The sequence below is a fragment of the Colobus angolensis genome, unplaced genomic scaffold, assembly GCF_000951035.1.
Source record: "Colobus angolensis palliatus isolate OR3802 unplaced genomic scaffold, Cang.pa_1.0 Scaffold207, whole genome shotgun sequence".
Classification (NCBI taxonomy): domain Eukaryota; kingdom Metazoa; phylum Chordata; class Mammalia; order Primates; family Cercopithecidae; genus Colobus; species Colobus angolensis.
Genome location: NW_012115233.1, coordinates 6,067,149 through 6,088,584, shown reverse-complemented (window position 1 = coordinate 6,088,584; position 21,436 = coordinate 6,067,149). Strand labels below are relative to the sequence as shown.

The following is a 21,436-nucleotide window of genomic DNA, read 5'->3' as shown; positions in this document are numbered from 1 at the left end:
CCGATTCTTCCTTACCTAAACATGCAATTTGTGTTTTCCTGAAAGGGACTAGAAAGTCAGCATCTGCTCTGTGCACGGCATGCTTCTTCGTCCCGAGTGGTATTCTCTAAACCTGCAAGTTGCCAGCACATCCACCTTTATGATGGTCCAGTGCTGCTTTTTTAGAACTGTTTTTAGATGTTGTGTAGGTTTTTTGTTTTTGTTTTTTCTTTTTGGACAGTTATACATTAAGAGTGGTATACTTTTGTTAAATAAATGCTCATTTTGTAGGTGTGGGAATTAACAGCTAACAACGTAATCATGGTTTCTGCTATTGGCAATGACGGACCTCTTTATGGGTAAGTAGCCCCAGCAGGGATAACCTTGGGAATTTTTTCCCCCTTAAATAACTGAAAAATTGTTATCTGTGTATCCACCTATGGTTACCTGTTTATATCTGTCTAAAACTTTGTCTTAAGGATGTTTTCCTCATGTAAAAAAATACTGTAGGATGCGTAATGAACACCCAGGTACTCACCACCCACCTCAGCAGTTGTCACCTCAAGGCCAGTCTTCCTTCTATTTATATGTCTTTAAAATTTTGTTACAAATTGTAATTTAGAAGCCTAAAGTTTTCATTCTAACTACCTTTTTTTCCCCAAAATCAATCAGAAAAGTGAATCTTATTAGAGATTCTGCAGTGTTGATGAGATCTGTGTGCAAAGCGTTGGGGTAAAGAGGCAAACGGAAGAGGTTTCTGCCTGTCTCCGAAAGAGCAGGTGCAAGCACAGTGACACTCATTCATGGAGGAAGTGCTGGCGGGCCTAATGGCAACATGGACGGTGCTTTGGGAGTTGATGAGAGGGATCATGTAGGAGGGAGGCAGGGAGGACAGTGTCACAGGGAGGCCTTTGTGCTGAACTTAAGCAGCACGAGATGTGAAACATTTGCCACTGAATCCCAGCCAGTACACTCCTGTCTGGTTAGAGGTCTCAGTTTTCTTTCCACCAGCAGCTTCATTTTATTCTCTAGATAATGTTTATAAGTCATTTCTTGTGCTCAGTTTCTGTAGGGTGCTTTACGCAAATCCAGGGCGTAATAGGAGGTGAAGCTATGTGAAGTTCATGTTTGTATATCTCAGAAAACGCGGATATTGGCATTCTTAGGATTCTAGCCTGATAGTTGAGTAAATGATCCTAACCCTCATTAGAGGTCCACAGTTCTGGATTTTGCTGTGGCATCAGTGATACGTATCATGAGCCATAGATGCAAGTGGCACGAACGTACCCTTGCTGTAGCTCTGCCGTGACAAACTCTAGTTATTAAGTCATCTCGTCAGGTTTTCTTGTCTCCTTTTTAAATGTTCGTCCCATTTTTTATGTCCCCACTCAAGGCTGGCACTCACCAGTTCAGAGGCACCGGGTGTCAGTGTTTCCTAGCCTGTTTTCCTATCTGAGTCTTTTCCCACCCCAGCTCTTCCAGCATGGACAGGGGTGAAAGTAGGTGTGGAAGCAGACAAGTCCGACTTGCTGCTTACGGCTGAGGCACCGTCACTTCTCTGAGCTGCAGCTCCCTCACCTGTCATGGGAGCAGAGAGCAGCCTGCAAGGTGCCTGTGAGGCTGAAATCAGACAGCAGGGGGAGGAGAGCACCATGAATGCCGACGATGCTCTGTGAATGACAGCTGCTCTCTTTCTGTTTTGTGTGTATTTCTACTGTTCAAACATATATTCTAGCAGTTTTCTAATGAAGAATCTGCAGTGGATTATTATTGCCTAATAGATGAAATCCACATTTTTCTTTTGGTTTTCAAGGTCTTCAGTATTCTGGGCTGAATTGCAAACTTTTTCTATAAAGCATCAGATAATAGTTTAGGCTTTATTGTGTGAAAGCAGCTGTGGGTGATATATCTGTAAATGAACATGACTGTGTTCCAGGAACGCTGTATTTGCAAAAACAGGTGTGGGCCTGGTTTGGCCCATGGGCCGTAGTTGGCCAACTCCAGCCAGAATCTCGGTTCACCTTGATCTTCCACTTCCCCACACACACCTTCCTGGAATACGTGTCCGCCTTCTGTTTCTTTCAGGTCTTCCGCACCCCGTCCCTCTGCCCATCTTCCTGGCCACACCTGTCTGGATTCTCAGCTCTTTCACATGCTATTCTGACTGCTTTTCTGACTGCTTTCTCACATGCTGGCTGCCGTTCTGAAACCCTGTGGCTTTTGTGGGTGGTTGCACTCGATAGCTTCTTATCAGAATTGTGAGTTTATAGTGGGTTGGAGGAGCAGAGCCTTGCAAGGAAGGCCCCGTCTCCACCTTGTTTGTACGCTCGTGCTGCCCCACACAGACCTGGGCACCTGCTGGCTGTTGCAGTGATGGGACATGGCATATGATCACAGCAGCCCAGCTTGTGGCGGGTGTGGTTTTTTCTGCTCGGGCATCTGGTGGGACTACTCCCAGGGCTGGTCTGAGGACAGTAATGTGCATTCGTCAGCTCCTCTGGTCCTCTTTGCTGTGGTCTCTTTCTCTGGGTCCTGCGCTCTGTGGTGCCAGTGAGCCTGCAGTCTCAGCTCCCTCCTTTTCAGTACCAGCAATGATTTCTTAATGCCTTCTCTTATTTTTTAAGAGTTTAAAGTACACTAAGCATTACAGGGATTGACAGGTAGAGAAGGGTGGGAAGGTGGTATTTTTTTGGTCACCTTTGGTGGGAGTTTCTATCAGTGACTTCTGTACCAACCTCTGCTCCTTGTGTTCCTGGGAATGTGTAAATATCTAGCATCAGTCATCAGAAAATCATTATTGGTTCCTCCGAATGCTGGTAGGATATTGGTGGCCAGTGGGCTGAGAAGGCAGTACCACTTTGTCTTGGTGTGTTGGGAATTGTCAGTTAAAAACAAACTCTGGGAGGAGAACTTCATGCTGCTATTATCTCATAAGCCACTTGCAATCAGTTGTAGTTCTTGAATTGTCAAAGAGTTCATTTTTTTGGTAGTATAGCCATAATAGATAAAGCTTAGCAATGCAGTTTTATAACTGAGTGTCTCATATTTTCAAATAGTTCATCTTTATCTTGACTTTGTGGTTTACACATTTTTGCCATTATTTATTTCACTGTAATTTCTTTGCAGATCTAGTGCACTTAAGGTATTGGAGAGACTCTAAGGAGCTCAAGATTACAGAGTAATGATAGTCCTTCCACAGTCCCTAGGAGGAGGGTAGAACAACACCACAGAAGTTCAATTGAAAACTTAACCACTTCCTGACCTTGGCAGATGCAAATGTGTGGTTACGGTTTCTTCCCAGAGAAGTGTGTGATTTAGTTGGGGAGTTAAGATGAATGTACTGGGAACAGTTTGAAAGTGATGTGAGAATGTGTCATTAGATGATGAACTGCGATGATGTTAAAGTGTTGTGAAGTTCAAGGCAAGTACAGATCCTTAAGGCTTGGATTGCTGGAGGGAAGAAGTGAGCCTTGAGCCCCGGTGTGCCAAGTTGACAGGGAGGAGAAGAAAGGAGGGGCGTTCCAGGTGAGAGGGTGTAATTTGAGCACAGTATAAATGTGGCAGGGTCATGTGTTTCACAGGACAGCCGTGAGGAGCTGCACACATCTTCCCGCAGAAGCAGCTCGTACAGTCTTAGATTGTTCTGGGAGTATTTGCCCTGGTTTGAATCATCCATTGTAAATTATTTTTCTTGTTTTTTTTCTTTTCTTTTTTTTTTTTTTATCTCAATATAGCACTCTGAATAACCCTGCTGATCAAATGGATGTGATTGGAGTAGGCGGCATTGACTTTGAAGATAACATCGCCCGCTTTTCTTCAAGGGGAATGACTACCTGGGTACGCTTTTCTTTGCTAAATAATTGTATATAGCTGGACAGACTACTATGGCTAGCGGCACCGGTTGTTCATGAGCCGTGGGGTGTATTTGTAAGTGCACAGACACCCTCACGTTCCCAGGTAAATAGCTGGGGCTGTGAGTGCCTGCCCAGCCATGAGGACGAGAGATCTGGCCCCTTCTGCATCTGCCCCTTCACTCTGGCAAGTCCACAGCTGCTGTGATCATTCTAAGTGTGTCTCCCAGTTTCACTTATTAACTGATTTCTGAGGAACTCATCTTTTTTTTTTTTTTTTTGAGAAGGAGTCTCGCTCTGTCGCCCAGGCTGGAGTGCAGTGGCCGGATCTCAGCTCACTGCAAGCTCCGCCTCCCAGGTTTATGCCATTCTCCTGCCTCAGCCTCCTAAGTAGCTGGGACTACAGGCGCCCGCCACCTCGCCCGGCTAGATTTTTTGTATTTTTTTAGTAGAGACGGGGTTTCACTGTGTTAGCCAGGATGGTCTTGATCTCCTGACCTCGTGATCCGCCCATCTCAGCCTCCGAAAGTGCTGGGATTACAGGCTTGAGCCACCACGCCCGGCCTGAATTCATCTTTAGGTGAATTGGGTTCCTGCCCATTTACCCTATGTAGTGGTGGTAACCATTTACCCTATCTGGTAGTGGTAAGCAGTCCTACTCAGTGGTAGGTAAGATGATTTTTTTTTGTTTTGTTTTGTTTTTGCGGGGGGCCTTAAGAAGTTGGAGAAGCCATTGAGAACAGCTTAATATAAACTCTGCTAACCCAGAAACAATTGCACTTAGCTGGACAAATTCAAAATAACTGCTACAGTTAATAATTCAGCTGTTCAGGCTTTAATTATGCAGCAAATTCACCCACCTTTACCTGTCAAAGTTTGATGAAAAATTAGACGCTCATGCAGAACAGCAATTGTGTACCTTTGCCCTCGCGGTGGCTGAGGGGAGCACCCGTCCTTCGCTTTCTTCAGGGCCAGAGCATCTCTCCATGCTTTAACTTCACGTGTCACACTCGGAGGCCTCAGATAAGTCCCTGCAAAGATTCCCAACTGCCTGGGAACACCGGGCCTCGTCCACACTGCAGCACTTTACGGGATAGCCTTTGTACTGTGCCTTCTACCTGAGGCTTTGTACTGTGACAATGTCAGCCCCCAGTGTCCCTGCCACCCAGCCGCACCAGGGGTCCCCGCCTCCCACACTCACATGCCTCTTCCTGGAGCTGACCCGTTGGCTGGGGACCACTCTCTCATGTGTTAGTCTGTCCAGGGCAGGCTGCATGTCCTCCCGTCCATGCTCCCTCAGCATGTTCCTTGTGCTGCCAGATACTAGGAAACTGCATCCGCCACTTTGTCCCCAGCTCCCCGTGTAAACGCTCTCACCAAACCGTGATGAGATGTCACCCACTTTGTCCCCAGCTCCCCATGTAAACGCTGTCACCGAACTGTGATGAGATGTCACGTCCATGGCCTTCATCACCAACCAGCTTTTGAATGGCGTTTGGGAAGTGCCCCTCCATCACCACAGCTGCGGTGGAGGGCGCCTTCACTCGGTGTCCCAGTGTGTGTGTCCACGGTCCTCGGCCTTCCCTTCAAATTGGTCTCATGTTTTCTGATGGAGTATTTCTCGTTTTGCCCCAATTCTTAAGAAGCTTAAGCGAGTACTTATTAAAACCTTATCCCAAGTTAGTCGGGTGGTTATCTTGTTCCTTCTCAGTGGTTTCTTATTTCCTCTTTTACAACCATTTGAAACATCCACTCATACCTTGTACTTTTTTCCTTGTAAAGAAACATGTTTGGGTTTTTTCACATTTTAATTTTCTAATTTTTCTAACATATTTCTAAGTTTAACTTATCTAGAGATAAAGCAGTTTCTGGTTTCTGGTCTTGGTGATAAGCCAGTGTCCGCTTTCTAGTCTGGCATGTCAGCAAAATTAAAATACTTATCTTTTAATTGCTTTATGCCTTTGCCATTGTTCTGGTTGTTATAAAATATATTTTTAAAATGTTACTTTCTACGTTATCATTTAAGCTTATTTTCTGTATTATAGTGAATGTCTTTGTTTTTTTCTCTTGTTGGAGGTGGGGGCTGAGAGGAACAGGATCTCACTCTATTGCCCAGGCTGGAATGCAGTGACACAATCACGGCTCACTGTATCCTTGACCTCCCGGGCTCAGGTGATCCTCCTGAGTAGCCAGGACTACAGGCTTGTGCCACTAGACCTAGCTAATTTTTGTATTTTTTGTGGAGATCGGGGTCTTGCTGTGTAGCTCAGGCTAGTCTGGAACTCCTGAGCTCAAGCAGTCCACCTGCCTCGGCCTCCCAAAGTGTTGGGATTACAGGTGTGAGCCCTGCGCCCGGCCTGGAGTGAATTTCAGACTAAAATCAGTACCTTCCTAAGGTTATACTGTGTAACCCATATGTCTGTTCTGATTTGATTCACTCATAACTGCATGTGACTGTACGCCAAAGTATGAGACATAGAAGTCAAGCTGCTTTTATTCATAGGAGCTACCAGGAGGCTACGGTCGCGTGAAACCTGACATTGTCACCTATGGTGCTGGCGTGCGGGGTTCCGGTGTGAAAGGGGGATGCCGGGCCCTCTCAGGGACCAGTGTTGCTTCTCCAGTGGTTGCAGGCGCTGTCACCTTATTAGTGAGGTGAGTGCTGCCCCCCAGAGAACAGTAGCTCCCACGTCAGGACAGGAGCACTCGGTGCCAGCAGAGCAGGAGTTGTGTCTTACTTCTGCCCTGACTTGGGTTTGAGAGCTTAGGCCCTTCACAGCCTTGCTCTGTCTCCCCTTCTTCATCTCTGCAAAGAGTAGGAGTCACTTCTTTTATAGTTAGATGGCTTGAATGTGAACACACTTTATAAGCTCAAGTAAACAAAGTGCTGATAGGCAAAATACCTGTTTCTCTATGTTTGTGTTCTGTTTTCTAATATCCCATTTATGTGCTAGAAGTGTGCTTTTTATATCCAAGCAAGCATATATATCAGGCAGGGAACAAAAAGTAAGATATGTCCCTGCCATATATCCTCCATTTCCTTGGGGATTCACTTTAAAAAAAAAAAAAATTGCATATATGTAAGATATTCAACATGATGTTATGGGATACATATAGATAGTAAAAAGGTTACTCTAGTGAAACGAATTAACACATCCATCTTCTCAGTGTTACCCATTTGTTGTTTTTGTGACAGGGACTCACCTTTTAATGTTCACTGTAGCTAAGGATGTCAAACCCGCCAGGGACTGACAGTCACCACTCCGCTTTGTCTCACTGAATCTCCTGCAGTTGGAGTGGAGCTTAGTGACTGGGCCTTAATCTTGAAGATAATGAAACTGGGAGAAAGTTCTCAAAGAGGCTGGGTGCAGTGGCTCACACCTGTAATCCCAGCACTTTGGGAGGCTGAGGGAGCAGGTCATCTGAGGTCAGGAGTTCAAGACTAGACTGATCAACGTTGTGCAACCCCGTCTGTACTAAAAATTACGAAAATTAGCCAGGCATGGTGGTGGGCGGCTGTAATCCCAGCTACTCAGGAGATTGAGGCAGGAAAATTGCTTGATCCCGGGAGGAGGAGGCTGCAGTGAACTGAGATCGCGCCACTGCACTCCAGCCTGGGTGACAGAGCAAGACTCTGTCTCAGTCGCCAATCAATAAATAAAGTTCTCCAAGCTAGTAGACCAGAGTTGATGTTCACATGATGTCACTTTCTTTGAAGGCCCGTGTTTCCTTACTCTCAGTTATATAAAAAGAAGTCTTTGGTGCTGGCATTTATCTTGTCACTGTATCTTCCCCCAAAATAAATTGTACTTCTTCTATCTAGATGAAGTTTTAGTTGAGTGTCGTGATAACACACAAAACTCTGCATATTTGGAAGTTATTCTATGCTAATTTAAAAATTAATTAATATAAGCTAATAGTATTAAATGTCTTTATATTTTAAATTCTCTTTAAGTAAATTGAATATTGATTTCAGCTTCTAATGCCAGATATTATTTTGTTAGTAATCCTTAAAGCTAGATATTGGGCTGGGTGTGGTAGCTCACACCTGTAATCCCAGCACTTTGGGAGGCCCAGGCAAGAGGATTGTTTGAGGCTAGTAGTTTGAGACCAGCTGGGGCAACATAGTGAGACCCCATCTCTACCAAAAAAGGGGGTAGATATCTATCTCTTTCCCCTTTTCTCTGTTCTTCCCTTACAGTTTGGAGCCAAATTCTTGAGCATGTTGATGTTGGCCAGACTGGCCTCTGGAGAAGAACCGTGTGCTTGCTGGAAACACTGTCCTCTCTTCCAGGTGTTTTCCTCTCTCCAGTGTTACATCAAGTGAGGAACAGAGTGGAGGGAAGGTGGATAGTGGGCTACCTGGCCTACTTGCACCCTTGTATTTGCCAGGTGGAGAGGACTCAGTTAGGGCTCCTGTTTCTAATTTTGTTGATTCTAGAAACAGAAAATACTGGTTCATTTTTCCTACACGCCGTGATTGTTAGCGGGAAGTGAAGGCTCTGCCTTCACCGTTGAGCCCATCAGCTCTCTGCTGTTGAGTAAGCGGGCAGCCGAGGGGTTGTTCCTTTTCCCAGCAGCTTCTTTAAGTACAGATATTTTCAGCAACAAGGAAGCCTTTCAATCTCATCATCTCACTGCAGCAGATAAAAATGCCATTGTGATCATTCAGAAACACCTCTGTATGTGACAGTCGCTCATGATAGAAGCCAAGCAGCAGTGGCGAGCCTCCTGAACTCCAGCCTGATGATGCTGTAAAGGCAGTGGAACGCAGCCCTTGAGTTCACTTTATAGGCAGGAAGAGGAGGAAGATTGTTGACCTGTAGCTTTGAGCAGTTCTTTTATTGTCATTAAAAATTAATTCTACTTTATCTCATCGTCTTATGTCAGATTTCCCATTTAGAAAACCTGCCTAGACTCCAAGACCAACCACTATCACATACAAATATTTAGGAACTTAGGAGAGTAAGTTTTCCTTTTTTGCGTACTGATATTCCCCCCTCAATTTTAGGAATTAAAATTGACTTGTGTTTATAATACATAGATACATAAAAATAGATGTTTTAATGTTAGTATCACCAGGCTGAGTTCCTAGCCAGGTCGCACTGTGTGTTAAAGCTTGTTCAGATGCATTCTTACGGTGAAACTGAAGGTGGCCTTAGGTCTGCGTCGTTCTGAAAGGCACCATCCATCAGGGTGGCTCATCCCAGACAAGCCTCCCAATCTGGAAACAAAAAGGTGAGGATTGGCTTTGGAGGCAGCGGTCCTCACTCAGACCTGTGCCTCCTGCCAGTCCTGTGTTGTGGCCCCTCCCCAGGCTCGGAGTGTGCCCCTCCTCCTCCCAGCCAGGCGGTGTCCCATGGCATCTTCTTCCTGTGGCCAGCAGGCTTCCCCTCCCCTGAGGAGTCAGGACGTCCTACACATTCATGCCTTCTGCAGCCGATGTGGTTGTTCAGTTAAATTATCAGAAACATGCGTGTTCCTGGTGCATTTAGCGTAAACGGCCCTAGCCCGTGGGTCCCGTAGAAGGCTGCGGAGCGGTCAGTCCTGGAGCGGGTACAGAAATGAGTGCGCTCTCATGCTGTCACACAGGCTGTGCCAGACAAGCACCTGTTAGATATGAAACAAGACTACAGGCCTCTTGTGTGCACGTTTGTAGGTTAGGTTTCAGTGGTCGGATTTTCATCCTTTTACTGAGAGAAAATGAACAAATGCTTGATTTTTCTTCCAGCACAGTCCAGAAGCGTGAGCTGGTGAATCCTGCCAGTATGAAGCAGGCCCTGATTGCGTCAGCCCGGAGACTCCCCGGGGTCAACATGTTTGAGCAAGGCCACGGCAAGCTCGATCTGCTCAGAGCCTATCAGATCCTCAACAGCTACAAGCCACAGGCAAGGTCAGTGCGCCATCCTGCCAATGGGCCTTTCCCTCCTTCACTGGGCTCTAGGCGAAGTTTCCTTCTGCACTAGTACAAGCCTCAAAACAAAAAATGATGACTAAGCACAGAATTCTCGGGGTGCTCAGAGAGGTTTTGCTGCTGCTTCTACCAGGGTACCGCTGGCAGAACTGGTAGCTACTTTCGACTTACTGATGTTATCTTTAATATAAATGGTTAAAAGTAATGATTTCTGAGTGGTTTTTTTTTTTTTTTTTTGCTTTTGTTTACTTTTTTAGACTTGAAATAATCTTAGGTTTACAGAAATTTTGCAGAAATAGGAGAGAGTTGTCATAACAAGATTGCCCAGTTTTCCTTGATTCCACCGTTTCAGATCACTGGAGTACAGCTGTTAAAACTAACATACGAACACTGACCCTGTGCTGTAATTCACCTGCAGACCACATGCATCTCGCCAGCTCCCGTGGTGCTCCTGTCTGGCCTGGGCCCTGCTTTGTTTTCACCCTTTATTTTGAAATGATTTTAGATTTACAGCAAAGTTTCACAAATAGTTCATGAGAACCCCTAAGTCCTTCACCCAGCTTTCCCTAACCTTAATATCTTCCGAAACCTCAGTGTGAGCATCAGAGCCTGGAAATGAATCTTGGGAGCACTGCTGACCGCAGCATGAGCCCCAGAATCTGGAAATGAACCTTGATGTAGCTCTGCTGACTGACCTGCAGGCTTCATTCAGATTCTGCCCATTGTCCCACAGGTCCCTTCTCTGGGATCCAGTCCAGGATCCCACGTTAGATTTCCTTTTCCTGTCTTCTTAGTTTCCTCTAATCACAGATGGTTCCTCCGTTTTCCTTCATCTTATTACTGGTGGTGTTCATTTTCATCATTTGATTAATGTGGTCTGTCAGTCTGGGTCCTCTAAGAAGCAGATGCCAAGCTAGGATTAGATGTTCAAAAGATTTGTGGGGAGTGAGGGTCTCTGAAGGTTAAAGGGAAGGGTGTGGGAATAGGCAAGAACTGCAGTGCTGATCTGACACCGAAAAGTTAGAAAAACTGGGGAGGAAGAGGCTCGCACAGGCCTGAAAAAGTTTTAGCTCATGGGAAATCCTTGAACCAGATTGCCTGTTGGAGGAGTCCTGTTTCCTCCAGGGATGGGCCTGCCCTAGTGCCTGCTCTGTGCTTAGTCATTGGCTGGGAGCAGCCCCAGCGGGGAGGCATGGGCTTGGCACAGACGTGTGAGGACCCGAGGGCAGCAGCTGCAGGTGTCCTCCTGCAGAGGAGACCTGAGCTGCTGGCCCTGTGGGGCCAGAGGTGGCCCCTGCCAGATGTCTCCACTGTGCAGCCCCTGTTTCCTTTGTGACTTCTCAGTGTCTTGTGCGGGCATGTTTTGAGATGGTCTTGTTTCTTCACATAGTTCCACTCACTCATGTTAGCATGCCTTGATGGTTCTTGCTTTTGGTGATTACTCCTGAGGACTTTGACACATGATGATTTTCTTTTTCCTTCATTCCATTTGCATTTATTAATGGGAACTCTGCTGGAAGGAAGAACTGTCCTTTCTCTCCCATTTAATTATTCAGTTCTTTATATCAGTATGGAAGCGTAGATATTTTACTCTGTGGATTATAATTAATATCATCATTTAGTTGGTCGTCCACATTGTCCCAGAGTTGGCTGTTGGGAGCTCCATCTAGTTGGCTTGTATGTGTTTTCAGCATGTGTCCAGCCTTTTCTGAGCACTCTCTGTCTTCTCGGCAGTGCAGGATGTCCTGTCATGCACTTCTGTGCTCTAGCCTTGGTATCAGTTCTTTCTCCAAGCAGGTCTTTCCTGATGGCCTGTTCTAATGGTATTGAGATACCAAGACCTGGGCACTCGGGGTGCTCACAGCTGCTGTGCTCAGAGTGGTTACTGCACTCTTCAGACAGAGCTGGGCAGTGTATGGACATGTGCACAGGCACACACGCCTGCTTCTGTATCTGCCTATCGGTGTATGTACCGGAAACATGAGTAATGCCACCTCCAGATTTCACCTAGTATCTCAGTGTTCGTTCCAGCCTTTCCCTCTCCTTGTTTCTGTTTGTTTATTTATTTCTTGTTTACAGAGATGGTCATGTTAAACCTCTGTTTCAGCTCCGTTCTCCAACAGTGAGAAGCCTGGCTCTCATTATCCACAATATATTGACTTATTTGCTTAGTCCTGGTATGTACATACTGAGCAGCTTTGGAATTGCTAACCCATGTCTTTGTGAATTTTTTAAATACAGGATTTATGATAGTGCATCATTATCTTTGGCCCTACAGAATATAGTTATAATGTTTTCTTCAGTTACTTAGGTTAATTCTTTCGTTGGTGTCTATTTTTAATACAATTGGACTCATTTATTCGTGTTTGTGTTCCTTTTTAGATTTCCCCCACATCCTGATTGATTAGAACTTACTGGGTGTATGAAACATGACTGTGGTTCTAAGGATGTGTTAGTTTGTTCTTGCATTGCTATAAAAAAAATACCTGAGACTGGGTAATTTATAAAGAAAAGAGGTTCAATTGGCTCTTGGTTCTGTAGGCTGTACAGGAAGCGTAGCGCCAGCACCTGCTTCTGGGGAGGCCTCAGGGAGCTTCCAATCATGCATGCCAGAAGGTGAAGGGGAGCCAGCACATCACATGGCAAGAGAGGGAGCAAGAGAGTGGGGAGGTCCCAGACTTTTAAATACCCAGATCTTGCCTGAGCTGAGCGAGAACTCAGTTGTCACCAAAGGGATGGTGCTAAACCAGCCATGAGGGATCTGCCCCCATGATCCCGTCACCTCCCACCAGGCCCACCTCCAACATTGGGGATTACAAGTCAGCATGAACCTTGGAGGGGACAAGCATCCAAACCATGTCAGTTCCCATTCGCCCGTTCTTTCTACCAGGCTTCCACACACAGGCCTTAGGTAACGATCACATCAGGTTTGGGTTTATCCTTCCGCCCGCCCCTGCCACCCCACAAATGAGCACATACATAGAAGGATAGCATCGTTGTGGATATTCTTTTGGATTCTGCTTTTTTCACTTAACGTCTTGGAAATCTCTCCACGTCAGTGCATAGAACTTCTCCTCCTTTTTCACAATCGTATCCTGTGAATGTACAGTTGTTTAAGCCATTACTTGTCTACATGTGGGCTTTTAAATTGTTTCCAATATTTTGTAATTATAAACTTGCAATGAATAACCTCAGGCCTGTGTGTCTTAGTTTTCTTGGAGGTGTTCCTTCAGGGTAAATTCCTAAAAATTTACCCTGCTTAGCATTGAGAGTGTCCAGTAGCTCTTTTAGGTAAGGTGGCACTGCTGGTCCAGGTTGAGAGCATCCGGTAGCTCTGTTAGGTAAGGTGGCAGTGCTGGTCAGCGTTGAGAGCATCGGGTAACTCTGTTAGGCCTTGCTTTGTTTCCCTGCGAAAGGGTTGTGCCTGTTTGTGTTGTGTGAGCAGTGTGCATGAGTGCCAGTTTCCCCAGAGCCTCACCAACAGAATGTTCTGTCATACTTGTTACCTTTTACAAATCTGATTGGTAAGGAATAGTATTTCACTATTGTTTAATTCGTGTTTCTCTATTTATGAGTGAGTTTGAACACCTAAGTCTATATTTAAGAGCTGTTTTTTTTTTTTTTTACCTTTTTGTGAATTGTCTGTTCATTTCTTTTTCAATGGGGTTTTTGGTCCCTCTTTAGAGTTCTCAATATATTAGGGTTAGTAACCCTCTGCGAGGGATGCATGTTGCAGATTTTTCTTCCACTTTGTCGTTGTCTTTTGACTTAATGTAAGGTGTTTTTGCCATGCAGTTGTTGTTTTTTAATAGTCACATGTGTTACTCTTTTGCTGATGCCTCTGGATTTTGAGTCCTTAGAAAGTCTTTTTCTGCACTGAGGTAGATAAAAGAGAAATGCATCCATGTTTTCTTCTAATACTTGTTTGCTTTCTTTTATTTACTTGAGATTCCTTGATCCATTTGGAGTTTATTTTTGTGTATTGTTTGGAGGTATGGATCTAATTTTCTCTTTTGCCAAATGGCCACGCATTTCTTTTGTTAAAGCTCTTGTGATTAAAAAGTTTATCTTTGCCCCAGTGATTTGAGGTACTGTCTTTATTATGTGTTAAGTTTTCATGTGTATTAGGTCTGTCTCTGAGGTTTCCATTCTGTTCCACTGGTCTGTCTGTCCATGTACTGGTACCACACTGTTTTGATTATAAAGACTTTCTAGCATGTTTTTAATATCTGTTAGTGCTAGTTCCTCTTGTAATTTTTTTTTTCAGTGTTTTCTTGAATATTCCTTTTTCTTCCTTTTTTTTTTTATGTTTTTTTTTTGGTGTGTGGGGCAGGGTCTTGCTCTGTGGCTCAGGCTGGAGTGTAGTTGCATGATCTTGCTTCACTGTAACCTCTGCCCTCTGAGCTCAGGTGATTCTTCCATCTCAGCCTCCCAAGTAGGCGGACTGCAGGTACACACCCCTACGCCTGGCTCATTTTTCCATTTTTAGTGGAGACAGGGTTTCGCCATGTTGCCCAGACTAGTCTTGAACTCCTAGGCTCAAGCCATCCTCCCGCCTCGGCCTCTCAAAGTGCCCCCAAAGAGATGACACGTGTAAGTCACTGCACCCGGCCCTTCTTGGCTATGCTTACGTTTGTTTTCTTCATATGAATTTGCATACCAACTTACTTAATTCTATGAGAGAAGCTTGTTGGAGTTTTTGTTGCATCAAATTTTAAATGAACTTAGTAGTATTTTTACAGTGCTGTTATTTTGTCTAAGAGCAAAGGATGTGTTTCCATTTGCTCAAGTCTTGTGTGTCTTCCAGGAGGTTTTACAGTTGTCTTCATATAGGTTTTACACATTTCTTGGTAAGTTTAAGTATTTAATCTTTTTGTTGCTGTTGTAGATGGGGTTTTCTCTTGTTTTATATTCTCTAACTGATTTATTTCTATATGTTAATTTTATATCCTGCTACCTAGTTGAATTATTGTTTGAGTTAGTTTTATTATTGCGTCTCTCGGGTTTTCCAGGTATACTAACCTATCATATGGAAATAAAGCTAGTTTTACGTCTTCCTTACTGATTCTTAAGGCTTCGTTGATTATTTTCTGTCTAGTTGCATGGGCTGGTATCTCTAGCACAGTGTTGAACAGCAATGGAGATAGTGGCTATCCTTTTGTTGTTCCTAATCTTAATGGAAATGCCTCTCGTGTTTCTCCGTTAAGTAAGATGAAGGATTTATCCCTAAGGTAGGGGTGTGTCTGTGTGTGTGTGTGTATATATATATATATATATGTTTTTTTTTTTGGTAGATTATCTGTCTAGTGCTGTTTTTTTGAGTGTTTTCATCAGGACTGTGGATTGAATTTTGTAGGCTTTTTCAGCATCTAGAAAGGTAATCATATGAATACTTTAGACCTATTAATATATATGGTTTATGGTATTAATGAGTTTCCCTTATTACATTTCTGAAATAAATCCCACTGGTTTTGCGGTGTTGTTTTCTTAATATGATGTTGAATTCTGTTTGCTAATAATGATTTCTTAGTTAAATCATGTTGAATTAGTAGTTGAATTAAACTGATTACAGAGCACAGTTACCAGCAAAGTTTACAAAGACATTTCAGGTAGAACAGATACCTTTGCTGATGCATACAATTGTGGTCACATGGCCAATGCATTCAGATTTTTAAAACTAGGTGGTACCTATTTCCTTTTCTTTTTTTTGTGAACTTTAGATTTGTGAAGGTGGTATCTATTTAGATGACTTAACTATGATATTTGTTGATTATAACTGCCTGTGAAAGTCACAGTGTCCCTAAAGATACTCCATTTGGTTTCTTATGTAGCAATTCAGTTGGCCCAGATACATCTTTGTTATTACAAACTAATAAAAAATACTCCTTATACTGTAGTTGCTGTTTGAGAAAGGCTGGCATCTCCTGTAATGAGGTGAAGCAGTTGAGCAGAGCCTCATGCCCACTGCACATGGGTACAGCTTGAGAAGCAGGATCCATATATGCCTGGTGCTCTCAGGGAGGCCGTCTTGGGTCACGTCTTGTCTGAAACATTTGTCTCTTGCCTGTCTTTTCACCTGTTCGGGTGTAGCTGACACTGCTGCTGCACTAGGAGTGATGTGAACCCAACACAAGCTCAGTTCAGATAAGGGGAAACCATGAAACCAACATAATTGCCAGAGCACTTGTGTCAGCACTTCTGACACACATTACGTCAGGGTCCCCAGCACCTCTCCCACGCTTGGCGCTTTAGGACTCATGGGACTCAGCCTGTGGTCACACTCCCAGCTAAGATTCATTATAGTGGCACAGCAAGGACGCACAGCGGCTCTGTAAGGGAAAAAGACACCTCACACGGAGAGAGCCTGGAGAAATCCAGGCACAGCTTCCTAAGCTCTCCCCTCTCTCCTGCCAGGTGGGGTCTCACAGAGCTGGCCCCTTTCCCAGCAGCAGACTGCATTGACATGTGTACATGTTTGTGCCCAGGGAAGCCCTCTAGAGACTCAAGTCCAAGTTTCCATTAGGGCTGGTCACATACTCATTCTCTGCCAGTCACAACTCCCACAGCTCCAGACTTGCAAAAGCAGAGGTGTCCCTGCACATCGCACTGTCTGTATAGACAGCACATTGGCACAGAGGCCTCATCTGTGCAGGAGCATTCCAGAGCCAAGTCCCCAGACGCCAGCCGAGGGCAGCCCTGTAAGCAAGCCCTTCTCAAGCTCAGTCTGCTTTGTTAACTCTTTCTTGTACAGTTGTGTTGCTTCATTGTAGTTTTCTCATATGATCTACTCTAACACTGTATTCTTTATTTCAGTTTGAGCCCCAGCTACATAGATCTGACTGAGTGTCCCTACATGTGGCCCTACTGCTCCCAGCCCATCTACTATGGAGGAATGCCGACAGTTGTCAACGTCACCATCCTCAACGGCATGGGGGTCACGGGAAGAATTGTAGATAAGGTGAAACTTCTCTGACTTGCTCTCTGACTTGATGGTGAGCTTAGACACAGCCCAGACCTTTAGGCCACGGTTACTTCTGCTGAGAAATAACTCAAAAAAAGGAAAAGTTCTAGGCCGAGGAGAGAGGATCACTTGAGCCCAGGACTTCAAGACCAGCCTGAACAACAAAGTGAGACCTGTCTCTACAAATCATAAAGAAATTAGCCAGGGATGGTGGCACGTGCCTGTGGTCCCAGATACATAGGAGGCTGAGGTGGGAGGATCACTTGAGTCTAGGAGGTTGAGGCTGCAGTTAGCCAAGATCACGCCATTGCACTCTAGCCTGGGTGACAGAGCAAGACCCTGTCTGGAAAAAAAAAAAAAAAAAAAAAAAAAAGGAAATAGCCCTGTCTAGGGTGCCAGAGCTATTGGAAGTAGTGATTTGTTATATCCTAAGTCTGTTACAGAATAAGTCAGGGTATAAATTAATTAAACCAATTTTGCCTTTTTGCTTTGGCATCTTGAGTTTGGCTCCTAAGTCAGCTAATTACGTTTGATTTTTCATCTATATAATTTTGCGCCTGTAATTAAAGGCCCAGTTGTAGTATTTCATTCTTTTTTTTGTTTTTGTTTTTGTTTTTTTGAGACAGAGTTTCGCTCTTATTGCCCAGGCTGGAGTGCAATGGCACAATCTCGGCTCACTGCAACCTCCACCTCCCAGGTTCAAGCAATTCCACTGACTCAGCCTCCCAGGTGTCTGGGATTACAGGTGCCTGCCACCGCGTCTGGCTAATTTTTTGTATTTTTGGTAGAGACGGGGTTTCACCATGTTGGCCAGGCTGGTCTCAAATTCCTGACCTCAGATGATCCACCTACCTCAGCCTCCCAGAGTCTTGGGATTACAGGTGTGAGCCACCGCACCTGCCAGTATTTTATCCTTTAATGTGTTTGAAAGATACAGTCTTTTTTTTAAATATTGTTTTGTAAATTTTTAAAAATCTTAACTGCATAGACATTATCACAATAATTAAAAATAGAGAAAAAGAATAGAAAACTCGCTTCCAGCCTTAGAATACTAACTTGGCCACTGTTTTTTAAATATTCTTTTCCAGCCCTTATCTGCAATACTTATATTTTTGTTATCATTGTGCAGCTGTCAAAAATTTACAATTTTTTTGGTGGTTCTCATTATATCATAAACATTGAAAAATTCAACTGCCGTGCATGTTGGCTCAAGCCTGTAATCCCAGCACTTTGGGAGGCCGAGGCGGGAGGATCACAAGGTCAAGAGATCGAGACCATCCTGGCAAACATGGTGAAACCCTGTCTCTACTAAAAATACAAAAATTAGCTGGGCATGGTGACACACGCCTGTAGTCCCAGCTACTCGGGAGACTGAAGCAGGAGAATCGCTTGAACTCAGTACGCAGAGGTTGCAGTGAGCCGAGATCATGCCACTCACTGCACTCCAGCCTGGTAACAGAGCAAGACTCCATCTCTAAAAAAGAAAAGGAAAATTCAACTATGCGTGGCACCAGTATACTTCTTAATGGTTGTTTATGTAGAAATAGTAAATTATAATTTGTTTACTATTTTCCTTTGTTTGAACTGTTAAGTCGTTTTCAACTATAAACATTTCACTGAATATTTTTGCATATATGGTTTTCTTTTCTTTTGAATTATGTCTTTAACATAAACTCCCTGGATTTGCTCCCTGAATCAGAGGGTGTGAACAGTCAAGGATGGCTCTTGGCACAGCCTACAAATTCTGTCCAGTAGAGTTATGTCAGCTTAGACTGCTGCCAGTGGAGTTCAGGAGAAGATGGCTCCACCAGACCTTCACTGGGGGATTTGCCTTTTAAAGTGTTTTTATTCCAGTAGTGTTTTAAAAAATTGAGATAAAATCCACGTACCATGAAATTCACCCTCTTAGGTCATACACTTCGGTGGGTTTTAGTATATTCACAAGGTTGTGCCAACATCTCCTTCAGGAACATTTCCTAAAAGAAACCTTAATACTCATTGTCAGCCACTCCTTCTTCCTTCCTCCAGTCCTTGGCAACCAGCCTGCTTCTGTCTCTGTGGGCTTGCCTGTTCTGGACTTCTCACATCAATGGAATCCTAGAGCATCTGTCCTTTTGTGCCCAGCTTCCTTCCCTCAGCTTCGGGTTTTCACGGTGTGTCCACACCGTGGCGCTGTCAGTGCCGTGCTGCTTTCCACTGGGCATAGTGCTCCACTGGGCGGGTCGGCCACGTGGTGGTTCTCCGTTCGTCTGTTGCTGGGCATGTGGCTGTTCTAGATGGTACATCTTTCAGCTTTCAACTTAGAGGGTGCCTTGTGTAATGTGCATTTCAGTTCTTTGTGGGGTGAATATCTTTGGTGTGTTTACGAATTGTGTTTCCTCTTGTATGAGTTACACTTTCATTTCATTAACCCATTTTTCTCCTGGAATTGGGATTTTCTCTGTCAATCCTAACAAGATCGTCCTGTCGTAGAGAAATTAACCATTGCTATGTTTTAGGCAAAATGTTCCTCCAGGTGATGTTCTTTTCCCTTTAATATTACTTATTGTGGTGGGGATTTTTTTTGCTTCTGTAAAAGTTTTACATTTCGTGTAGTTGAATTTTTATGTTTTATGATTTCTATTGTTTTACAGATGAGAAACATCCTTCCAGAGATAGAATAAAATTTCAATTTTTTCTAATTTTTATGTATATGATTGTTAAATATTTAATTCTTTCATATGTGTTAATTTGGTATGTGTTACAAGAGATGAGCGAAAGTTTTTCACTTGCAAACCAGTGGCCCCAAGAGCATTCTTTAAAAATCCCTTTTCTTCCTCATTATTTCGGACACTGTATCTTACAGATATTTTTCTTTTTCATACTTTTTTCTTAACACACTGGCTTACTTGGGAAGTCAGTTCTGGCTGTGTGGACTGTGAGGGAATGAGTAATTTCGATTCATCTGAAATACTGGTTAGTTGCAAGCTCTCATTGTCGTGTCTTCCAGATGGCCTCTGCTCATGCTTCCCTTTCTGCTTTTCTCCCACCTGGAGAGTAGAAGGGTGGTCATCTCGCAGCTGAGCCAGCCCTCCCTCCGGCTACCTGTTTCTAGCTTCAGACTGTGACTCTGGACAGCTGGTGTTCCTGTTATGTTACTACTTTCAATTAATGGGATTTTTTAAAGCATACAACTAATTGGGAAATAACCTTAAATCTGAGAGTTTTCATCTGTGTAAGTTCTCTCAGATAAAGTTCTTCACCAAAGAACTTTTGACAGAAGTTTCTCTGTTTTATAGTGGGAAAAAAAGGTCTCCATAAAATTGGAGGCTGTCAGAAATAGCATTTCTAGACTTTTCTAGTGGTATGTTCCAGGCAGTCCATAGGTTACTTTGGTTGTGGTTACTTAGTATCTGTGTATAAATTTTATTTTTCCCTATTTAATGAAATATTTCTCAGAACCAGTTTTGGTAGGAATTGAGTTTTTCTGGTTTCCATGTGTTTCTCTTGGAGGTTTTCACTCAGCCTTTGCCTCATTTCTTTTTCCTGCAGCCTGACTGGCAGCCCTATTTGCCACAGAACGGAGACAACATTGAAGTCGCCTTCTCCTACTCCTCGGTCTTATGGCCTTGGTCGGGCTACCTGGCCATCTCCATTTCTGTGACCAAGAAAGCGGCTTCCTGGGAAGGCATTGCTCAGGGCCATGTCATGATCACTGTGGCTTCCCCAGCAGAGACAGAGGCAAGGACATGCGGGAAAGTGGCTTGTTTTCTTAGCTGCTGGACATCACCTTTCAGGGAGGGAAGGCCAAATGCCTGGGGTCTCCATTGGAAGTACAGTTGACAGATAGGCTTAGCGTCAATGGCCACAATTGATGGTTCCAGGGCCTGCGGAGCTGCTGGAGTTTGAAGAACTAGCTCAATCAGCGAGTGCTAGTGCTTGCCATTCTGTGGCCACACAACAGCAGAGAAGACTGTTTTGTACCAGATTTCAGGCTCCAAGGAAGGGCACCAAAAATACACCTTCTCTAAAAGGAAATGTAGGGTTAATCCTATGAGGCTCTAGTAGTTTTTATTAATAGAATATGCCTTAAATTTTAACTCTTAAACTCTTTAGGTGTTTGAATAGACTTAGTTGTGATACATGAATCTTTTATCAGACATTTGTTATTGGAAATTCTTGTGTTCAAGTTAAGTGAAATTGATAAATATAAATCATGTTTTTAAAGCTGAAAGTTTCATTCTGGGCAGTGAGGACATTTCAAGTTTCTTTTTTTTTTTTTTAGTCAAAAAATGGTGCAGAACAGACTTCAACAGTAAAGCTCCCCATTAAAGTGAAGATAATTCCCACTCCCCCGCGAAGCAAGAGAGTGCTCTGGGATCAGTACCACAACCTCCGCTATCCGCCTGGCTATTTCCCCAGGGATAATTTAAGGATGAAGAATGACCCTTTAGACTGGTAAGCGCCCCACAGGATACACTTCACCGCCCCAGCCTCCGTGGTGGGAGGAGGCACCACTGTTCCCGCAGCTCTTGGAAAGGAGATGTTGCTCAGCTTCTCGTGGAGCCTGGACTCTGGTGACGCCGCGATGTTCAGGCCTTTGCCATGCTCTTAGGGCAGCCTGACTTCTCTTTTGAAACTTTCACAAGTGTGATTGTGCAGTAAAAGCTTAAAGTTCCCTTCAGCTGTTCTCTTTTCCTTCCTTCTCCCATTGAGCCAGTCAGCAAAGCTGTCAGTCTTACCCTCAGACTA

The 21,436-nt window shown here is 44.1% G+C and overlaps 1 protein-coding gene across 2 annotated transcripts in view; it reads left to right on the top strand.

Annotated features, from left to right (window-relative positions):
• MBTPS1 (membrane-bound transcription factor peptidase, site 1) overlaps window positions 1-21,436 on the top strand; it is a 64,255-nt gene that overhangs the window by 25,893 nt on the left and 16,926 nt on the right. For both annotated transcript variants that reach the window (XM_011942185.1, XM_011942186.1), the window contains 7 exons: window positions 271-338; window positions 3,714-3,816; window positions 6,334-6,485; window positions 9,562-9,723; window positions 16,558-16,702; window positions 20,237-20,425; window positions 20,970-21,142. In XM_011942185.1, the coding sequence (XP_011797575.1) occupies window positions 271-338; window positions 3,714-3,816; window positions 6,334-6,485; window positions 9,562-9,723; window positions 16,558-16,702; window positions 20,237-20,425; window positions 20,970-21,142 (992 nt within the window). The remainder of the gene's footprint in view (window positions 1-270; window positions 339-3,713; window positions 3,817-6,333; window positions 6,486-9,561; window positions 9,724-16,557; window positions 16,703-20,236; window positions 20,426-20,969; window positions 21,143-21,436) is intronic.